This window comes from Asterias amurensis, chromosome 8, assembly GCF_032118995.1.
Source record: "Asterias amurensis chromosome 8, ASM3211899v1".
Lineage (NCBI taxonomy): Eukaryota > Metazoa > Echinodermata > Asteroidea > Forcipulatida > Asteriidae > Asterias > Asterias amurensis.
The window spans coordinates 21,478,720-21,488,870 of NC_092655.1; the positions used below are offsets into that span (position 1 = coordinate 21,478,720).

Sequence of the window (10,151 nt, forward strand, 5' to 3'; positions counted from 1 at the left end):
CTGCTTACTACGCAACTGTAATTATTTAAAATTTTGTTTTCATTCATTTTTATAAGAAAATGAGCACCTAGAGTGAAAGTTATCTATAAGGCCTTTTCGAAATCACAATTTCGGTTAGGGTCCCGGTTTTGACGCTCCGGACACCTGTTTGAAGGCCGGGGGACCGTGTTTTCGAAAATGCCCATATTTATTTCAAATACAGTTGTTGATGTATTTAGAGAATGTAACACAAATTGTTGTTTCGATTACTCAAACTTTCATGAAAAAATTGTCGCAATAACTCGAACAATACTATAAGTTATATTTGGTTTTTCGTAATCTTTGTAGCCGTTTCATACGATGTGCAAGCTTACCCGTTATTTATTTAAGCATGATTAATGTTTTAATGTGCTTTTTAAAAGGTTAAAATAAATTATTATGTTTGTAAAGCTATGTTTTCACTTAACGCCATCAAGATGTTGGTCATTATTATAGTAACTCTGACACTACGCAGCAATTTATTAGATATTTAAAAATTTCTGGGTGTATGTTTTTATTTATAAACCAAGTCTTTCATGGTGTACATGAGTGGATACTGGGGGTGAGAACGATGGGCGGGGATACTAGGTGACGGGGGAGGGGGGGGGGGCACACGTTATGACGCCCCATGTCACCGTGGTCCAGTGGTTAGACTGCAGGACTTGCAATTACAAGAATCCCTCAAGCTAACTGCTGATTTCGCAATTACTATAGATTAAGTATTGTCGTCTATTACTGAATCACAATTTCTTCATTTTGTGCAATTCATAATCATAGACGATAAACCAATTATAAGAGAGATTGGCTGTTGCCAGCTTGCTGTTCATATCCCATTCTGTGAGTTTATCCAAGTTCCCTTGACGGGAAGATCATCTAAAAAAAAACTTTAGAAACCTCGTGTTGTTTTGAAATTATTTTTCGGCATAGACCCAATTGTTCATTGTCAACAAATTGTAAATCGCCAAATTTCCGTCCCTTTCCTTTCACGGTTCAACTGAAGAATTAAAAAATCAACTTGGATTGGGACCTCCAGTAACTAAACTATGTGGCCCCCTCCATCTTGAAGTTCAGACCCCGCCCACTTTCGTAGAATTAAGGGTGTGTGGCGTTGAAAGAAAATAAAAGTCTCACAAAAGTATTGTTCTTTTTAATTTATACATGTGTATTGACCAACAGTTTAACCAAACAAGGGATCGAGCGAACGGTTTTTAATGTTTTGAGTTGCCACTTCCGGTGAATATGACAACATGTTGAATGGTGCTTTACGTGCCGAGTAGATGCAAAAGGCTCAACCTCGTCCCCGTGGTTGGTCGGTTTAGTTTAATACAGCTATAGGGAGACAAGACATTCAGTTGGTATTCTTAAGTGTTGCTTTCTTTTAATTGAACTGTGCAAAGAAGGGGGCTTGCAGTATTTATTTTTAAAGGTGAAATAAATATAATGTAAAAACAGTTTTAAAAGTATGCTATTTCTTTATTTAATTGAGTGATTTTTATTACGCCTATACTTTAAGACCGATTTGCAAACAAATTACTTCCAACTACTTTGTTAACTATCCATTGATTAATTTATTTCTTTGAAAAAGGCGCTATCGGCATAAATATAATTACATTTTATTTCCTTAGAAATAAATACATTTTCCAAAAAGAAAAACATCAAAAAAAGTGTTTACTTTTTAACAAAACACATTTTACAAGGGTGGTATACTAACTGGTAACCCTTTTGCTTTGAAGGATTTTGTGTTTCGGAAAAAAAAAGTTTAGCACAACTCGATTATTAATAAATTAATTGCAAAATTATCGATTAATATAATCAACGTTCTCTGGAAGCAACAAGAGCTTGCATCCAACAAAAATTAATAATTAAGACTTGTTATGCGCACATGCAGTAAAACCAAAAACAAATCGAAAGAAAACAGACACAACTTAGTCCTTGAAAACCTCCGATATAAAAGATACGTTTCGAGAAGGGATTTGAATGTTGTGACACAAAGACAAGGTCTAAGATTGGGGTAGAGAGTTCCAGATGCGCAGCTGTAGAAAAAACTGTCACCCCAAGAGTTTCGAGACTTGGAGATTTACAGTCAATTCATACTTCACATGAAAACGTTGCATAATGCAGACGATCGAAAGTACAAAACAAGCTGACAAATTATTTAGATCAAATCGGACCAATCATAGCACAGATACCATGGACAGCTACAACGTCACTGATTGTTTATCCAATGAATTCGTTGTATTAAATGAAGAAATTGTATTATTATTATTCGACCACTTTCACAAAGAACAATAACAATACATGGAAGTGCAAATAAGACTATATAGTTAGGACCAAAATAAAATAAATATGCTTAACAGAACTACATGAAGGCATACATGCCAAATATTGGCAACTAAAGCACATTTTGAAATCATTGGGCATGTAAGACCAGTACCCGTCTACATGTATATATGCAAGGATAGAGACAGGGAACTAGTCTATATGCAGCTTTACGAAATAAGTCTGTTTGGTTATACGGTCGTGCATCCGAGCACGAACACATCTTGATATTGTTTATTTATATATATACTTGGGGGGGGGGGTCTGTTCCCCCATGACAAGATATCATACAAATGCATTGTCATGCGCGGCATAGATCTGCCGTCGAGTTCAACAAACTCTTCCTAACTTAGGTTTAATATTAGGACTTAGGACGAGTTCAGTTCCGTATCTGAAGACGTTAGGACGCATTAAACCCATCCTAAGTTAGGACGAGTTACTCGTCCTAACTCGAGATAGGATTTATCCTAGCGTTTCGTGTTTCGTGAAATCGACCGCTGGTCCAGTTCAGTGACTGGGCCCAGGTTCAACAGGTCGAATGAATCAACTTTGTGGTTAACATTCCCCGACATCAAGAAATGAGTAAATTTCACGTGGACATGTGAACATGAAGTAGAAATGTCATGTTTTACTCACGGAGGAAGGAATAAGGAGCTTGGCCTGACCTAAGAGGTGCCTGACCCGTGCCCCTATCGCCCCCCTCCCCATTTCCGGTTCCTCGATCGACTCTAATTTGACGCCGCGACCCTAAACTAGTTTCCATCTTCAAGAGTAAAGGAAAAAGAGAAAAAGAAAACACTATAGATGAAAAGAGGAGAAGAATGAAAGAAAACGTTCCTGATCTACCAAACCCTATTTTAAATTGGCATGTTGTAACCGGGGAAAAAAATAACATTTTGTTTTGCCTCATCGTCAGCCCAACCCGAATTTTTGACCGATGAGCTGTTGGCCTGAGCCGGGTCGATCGGCGCCAAATGACGGGTGCAGGCTGACAAAGATTTCAGGGTCTTTTTTCTTTTTGGACAAAAGATAGAGTACTTTATGAGAAGGCCACCCAATTATTTCGCCCACATGCTTGTGTCATTTTCTTGTTCCTTACAATGACGAACCTCATTGCAACACTAGCGCAAATACGACGAAGTTATGCAATGGCCAGTCCCCTCTTAGATATAAATTAGCAAAAGCAGAGAGTTTAATCGACAAAATGCATACCTCAGATAAAATCAACCGTGCACGTATTGTCCAATTCTACAACTACTATTATACAAATCAAAACGCTGAATCGATGTGCCTAAAAAGAAGACAAGAGCTCAGACAATAATGCCCACGTTTATGAGGACCGTTTTATTCTCTCGACTAGTTGATTAAATCCTGCTTAGTGATGAAATAATGATGTCTCAATTTCACCCCTGAACATCTCCTTTGTCTGTTCATATCGGCAACAATAGAGCAGGGTTGCGCATTTTTTGGGGAGGCAGTCTGGAATTTTGATCCAGGAAGTGGTGGGACTGTTGTGTCAAACAAGTGCGTGGGTTGATGCAGGGCTTCCAGCCACACGACGAAAAGGTAAGGACCCATGGACTTTTACATCGGGTGTCCTTGCTTGTCTTACCATGGTTCAAATAAATGTCAAGTCTGGCCGTTGGGTAACGATGAATAACACTACATTATGTACATACAATGTACATTCATCGTCAGAATGTTCAACAGCGCATTTAGCATCAGTTGTCCACCACTGATCTCGCATAATCTCGTTTGTTCTCATGCTTCTTCTCACAATTCTACGAGACGTGTAGGTCTACAAAGTTAGCTCTAGATTTAAAGTATGGTCCCCAATTTGGATCACAAGTAGTGTTGCTGATGAAATCACCATGGCAACGTGTGGTGGTCTCAGATGAGAGTTCCGAACGGTGTATATATTCCGGATTCGGCTGCTGGAGAAAGCCGTTGCTGCTCTGCATATTGGTGGCGCTGTTCACTTTAGAGTTTGAGTTGCTGTTGGTTGGCATGATGACTGCTGTATCAGTTTCCTGGTGAAGGTTTGCTCTCGTGGAAATTGCGTCAGTTGGGATGTGAACCCGGTACACTTGATTTCTGTAACACAAAAAGACAAGAGTCGATGAATCAGAAAATCTGCTTTAAAAAAAAGCTATGCTAAGTAAACATTGTGGGACACTGGTCACAACAGTGTAAACTTAATGACTTTGGCTGGGAACCTGTTTCAGTTAACACTTGTCTGTGCTTTTACCTTCTTTATGAAATTGGGCCAAGAGTGTTTAACAAGTTTATACTTGGCCGCCAAGTAGGATCTACTTGTCACAAATTATTCAGTTTAAAGTCATCACTTACTTTTATGTTGTTGCAAGTTTTAAAAACCTAAATTTAAAGGCAGTGGACACTATTGGTAATTGTCAAAGACTAGCCTTCACAGTTGGTGCATCTCAACATATGCATAAAATAATTAACCTGTGAAAATTTGAGCTCAATCCGTCATCAAAGTTGCGAGATAATAATGAAAGAAGAAAACACCCTTGTCGCACGAAGTTGTGTGCGTTTAGATGGTTGATTTCGAGACCTCAAGTTCTAAATCTGAGGTCTCGAAATCAAATTCGTGGAAAATTACTTCTTTCTCGAAACCTATGGCACTTCAGAGGGAGCCGTTTCTCACAATGGTTTATACCATCAACCTCTCCCCATTACTCGTCACCAAGAAAGGTTTTATGCTAATAATTATTTTGAGTAATTACCAAGTGTCCACTGCCTTTAATGAGAAATACCCACAAAAGAGAGTAAAATTAATATAAAACAAATACAAAGGTTACAGCCTTAAACAAGAATAAAGGAGTGGATGATCGTTTTTTTCTTTCTTTCTTCTTTTTTCATTTAGCCTAGAAGGAATGTACCTCTTAACAGGTGAGCAAGCACCTGTGCCAATTTCATAGAGCTGCTAAGCACACAAATTTGCTTAGCATGACATTTTATCCTTGATAAAAACAGGATTACCACCCAAATTTCTATTTGTTGCATATTGCTTGTTACTGGTATTCATCTGTTGTTTGCTCATCATGAAAATCACAGGAAATCCTGTTTTTTTTTTATTAAGGCAAATATTTCATGCTAAGCAAACTTTTGTGCTAAGTAGCTCTATAGGCCCAATGCAATAGAGATGTAGCATGAAATGTTTGCCTTAATAAAAACAGGATTCCCAACCAAATTTCCACGTGTTTTTCAGGTACAGGCAAACAACAGCTGAATATACCAGCAACGAGCAAAATGTAACACGTGGAAATTTGGTTGGTAATCCTGTTTTAATCACGTTTGGTCATTACTCAAAACAAAAATTAACTTAAAAACTGACTAGGTAACGAGCAGTGGAGAGCTGTTAATAGAATAAAACATTTGGAGAAACCACTCCCTCTGAAGTAGCATAGATTTTGAGAAAGAGGTAGTTTCTCACTAATATTAAAAGACTTCTAGCCAGAAAGTCTTTTATTCCTATCTGCTAATTTTCTCTCAACTTCGATGACCAATTGAGCTAATTGAGCTCAAATTTTCACAGGCTTGTTATTTTATGCATTTGTTGAGATACACCAAGTGAGAAGACTGGTCTTTGACAATTACCAAACGTGTCCAGTGCATTTAAGGAAGACATTTCACGCTAAGCAATTTTTTGTGCTTAGCAGCTCTATGCAATTGGGCCCTGGGCAAACAGAACAATGAGGGGTTGGTTATTAACACACCCACGCAGTCAACCTGGTAGCCGATGGTGGTAGGCCTATCTGTACGTGGGCATATTGTAGGGCATTGTTAGGCCAACCTCTGATTGTACGTAGTGTAAATGATAGCTAGGTAGTAGGGCAACAATACACCATTATACTCAGACTCCAATAAAATAAACAAGACACAATCGTTGGAATACGGCCACAGTCTGAAGACCACTGACTTTAATATGGATTTAAAATGCGCACTTATCAGAAAACTGATCAAGGCGCCCACACAAAAAGAAAACGTACAATTGAAAATGAAGAATAAACATAATTGTGCCGGATACCGAATTGGGCAAACCGGACACAGGAAAACAAGCGGGGTACACCTGACCCCTAAACCAGGATGCACTTGCACCCAAACCTGGGTTTAGCAGACCCAAAAACCAGGATGCACTTGCACACGGGTTCAATTTGACCCAAAAAATAGCTGCATATAGCAGCCACAAACGCAATATAATTTGTGAAGGCCTACACCAGATAAATTTTACTGTGTTTTGTAGAAATTATTAAGTTGACAATATACACTGTTTAATTACACAGAGTCAAATGATACAGTTGCGCTTCCACCGATGAAACCTCAGTCGGAATCATAGCCTCATGAAACTTTCGAACGCTATGGCAACAATACCAAAACCAATTAACAAATTCCATTGGTGTATATAATTATTAAAGGTTGTTCAATAAACGCCCAAAACGGGGAAAATGGCTGTCTGAACCCTCCAATTATGCCATTGCAGCAAAACAGCCACCATAAAATAGTGCCAAATAACCGGTGGAGTAAGTGGGATGGTGGTGGGAAAATTAAAAACATCTATTCCACGAATGACTGTGACGAAGTGAGAGATAAAATTAACAAGCCCGCCAAAACAAAACTTCTGGCGCTTTGATTGGTTGAAACAAAAACAATGTAATACATCGATTTGCTACCTAAATGTAATACAGCATGACCCAGAAACACAGCTATGAGTTTGGAACTCTGCCAATGCAGCACAGGGGAAACAACAACTTAATGCTTGCAATATATATATATAAATATGCCCTGTGTGTAAAGCTGGGAACATGCCAAGCACAATGGAGGTTGCGCTGAGTATAAGGCCTTTTATCCTTTATGGTGATAAAAGGAATTATTGCACAATAGGCCTTAAGTTAAGTTCTAAAACTAGTAAAAGGATCAAGGGATTGCAATAGGCCTGCAACACAATGACTGCATGCAGTGAAGTTAGCAGTCGACATAACTATGTTGTTTTGCACCCTTGCTCTATTGTGATTACACTGACACTAATAAATTATTTTCGGTGATCCCCGGAGCGTTCTATTTTCCCTCGGCTTCGCCTCGGGAAAATAGAACGCTACAGGGATCACCTCGGGAGTCATAGTCATAGTTTTAACCATAGCACTCGAAGCAGTCAATATTTGTATACTACCGCAACAGTCGGACCAACATCTTATCTGAACTTTTAAAGGCTATTTTATTTATCTGTCGGACAGTTACAAATGCTAACAGGTTGAACGGTTATTTCATAAATCCTACAGCAATACATTGTAAACCACACAAATCCACAATTCCTATGCTCTTTGGTAAATATATCGATGATGGAACCATCTTTTTCTCACGTAAATATACTTTCAGCGATCATGGAGAAATGAAATTGTGAAGGAATTAATGAGGTAGAAATGTTTACCTTTTCTGCGCCATCGTCGTTATTTCCACCAAACACCACTGAAAACCGCACACTGCTCTGTGTGGCAGAAGACGTGCCACTCCTACTCTTTGTTACCGACTGTTGTTACTAGCGTCTACAGCAGTTCCAGATGTACAGGGTCCAAAGTCAAGGTTGTACGTAAACACACCGCACCGAACTCCGTGTTCGACCCTAGGAGTTGAAACCTCTTATACTGGGGTGGGCTACAGCGCTGAAACCCAGGGGGGGAATTATCACAACAAAATGGGTCAACAGGCTAATGCTGTATCGTTGCCGTAGGCCCTGGAAGAAACAAGCTTGAAGCATGATTGAAGGTATAGCCCTAAAGTCTTCGAGAATGTGTCTCGAAATCTTTCAGCAGCAATTCAATTTGGACTCAACTGTGTTTATAAAAGCCAACCGATTACACTTTTCGTTTAGAAATGCGATATCTATGGTGGCCCCGAAGGGACATCGCATAACGCAAACGTGTGCGCACACGTATGCAATGTCGTGAAACAAATCGTGAATATATGCGCACACGTATACAATATCGTGAAACAATTCGCGAATATGTGCGCACACGTATGCAATGTCATGAAACAATTCGCGAATATGTGCGCACACGTATGCAATGTCGTGAAACAAATCGCGAATATGTGCGCACACGTATGCAATCTCGTGAACCAAATCGTGAACATGTGCGCACACGTATGCAATTTCGTGAACCAAATCGTGAATATGTGCGCACACGAGTGCGATTTGTTTTGCAATGTCGTGAATTTTATTGCATACCATGTTGCATACCATTAGGATGATGTCATAGTTGTGGATAATTTGTTACCGATCTAGGGAGTACTGTGGCGCTACAGCAGGCTCCCTCTGTAAAGCATGTGTATACCCAGGAACTTGGCACCAGGCCAAGGACGACCACACGCCTCGCTTGCCTCACAACAAAGACTACTGCTGCAATGACTACCGCTTATCTCACTGTTGGAAAGAAACCCCCCCAGATCATTAGACATTTTATTCAAAGGTATGCAACATGGTATGCAATAAAATTCACGACATCGCAAATAATATTCGCAGACGTGTGCGCACATATTCGCGAATTGTTTCACGACATTGCATACGTGTGCGCACATATTTGCGAATTGTTTCACGACATTGCATACGTGTGCGCACATATTCGCGAATTGTTTCACGACATTGCATTCGTGTGCGCACATATTTGCGAATTGTTTTACGACATTGCATACATTGCATACGTATGCGCACACGTTTGCGATATGCGATGTCCCTTCCGGGCCACCATAGTATGATATCGGTGGTTTCCTATTTAGGTTGGTGTGTTGCCATTGTATTCAAATTGGTGTGTTGTGCAAATCAACGTAGCATGCGTGGACATCGTGTTTTGACGGATATTTTTTTTTATTGCCAATGTCAGTTCATGCGATTTCGTCATTAGTTATTATAAGTTATGATTAGTGTCTGCGGGAAAAAATGTAAAAGCAATTGAGGAAGACTCTGCAAGGGTCGAACTGTCTAATTATTCTTATGCATTTATAGCATTGGTCTTTTGGGGGTAATATTATGGTAGGCCACAAGCAATTGCAACTGGTAGTTTTATTTTCTCGAAAAAATAAAAAGGAGAAAAAACCACTTCATCTTACTGATAAATCCCACATTGCGTCACATGGCATAACCATACAGTTGGGGCGGGGTGCTTTCAACCCTAATAATGTCAATAACAATGTCAATAATAATATCTTGGTAGGTTATATCCTCCATGGTTATATGTATCCCATACAAGTTTCTAACAATTAATTCATAAGTGTTGCATCATTCGATCTCATTTAGGGTGGGCGGCCATATGGTGTAATGGTTCTGAGCGGCTCCACTCCACTGCCCCCTTTATGTTAGACTTTAAACGCAGCAATCGGCTTATATCAAGTGGGTTTATAATCTTTACGGTTCACTTCACCCGAACGTAAACAAAGACCGTTATGCCTGCAAATATAGCGGGTCATAATTGCAATAGTTCATGTACTGGTACATGTATATTCAGTGTCAGGGCACTCGTAGTAGCTATGATTGTTATCGACCTTTGATATATCCGCCCGTGTCTCACCCAGTATTCTGCATACGACGAGAGAGGACTTTTTTGATATCATGGCTGATGAATGGAGGAAGGAAATCTCCACGATTCAATTGTCCTCACTTTTAAAACTAGTTCACTTTTCCGTGTTTGGCAAAGAATTAGGGCGTCAATATTGCTAAGAATAACCTGGGCGAGCGTGGATAAAATACTTTTATGAAAATAACATTTTGTTAAGATGAATATTTCTTACTTGGCGGAGACAAA

General features: G+C 39.4%; 1 protein-coding gene across 1 annotated transcript; it reads right to left on the reverse strand.

Moving 5' to 3' along the window:
* Positions 1 to 2,589: 2,589 nt before the first annotated feature.
* On the reverse strand, positions 2,590 to 8,249 carry LOC139940849 (uncharacterized). The gene is made up of 2 exons (XM_071937229.1): positions 7,787 to 8,249; positions 2,590 to 4,431 (listed from the first exon to the last, which is right to left on the reverse strand). Exons 1-2 carry the CDS (start codon positions 7,798 to 7,800, stop codon positions 4,119 to 4,121), a joined length of 327 nt encoding a protein of 108 aa, XP_071793330.1. The 5' UTR covers positions 7,801 to 8,249; the 3' UTR covers positions 2,590 to 4,118.
* Positions 8,250 to 10,151: the final 1,902 nt, after the last annotated feature.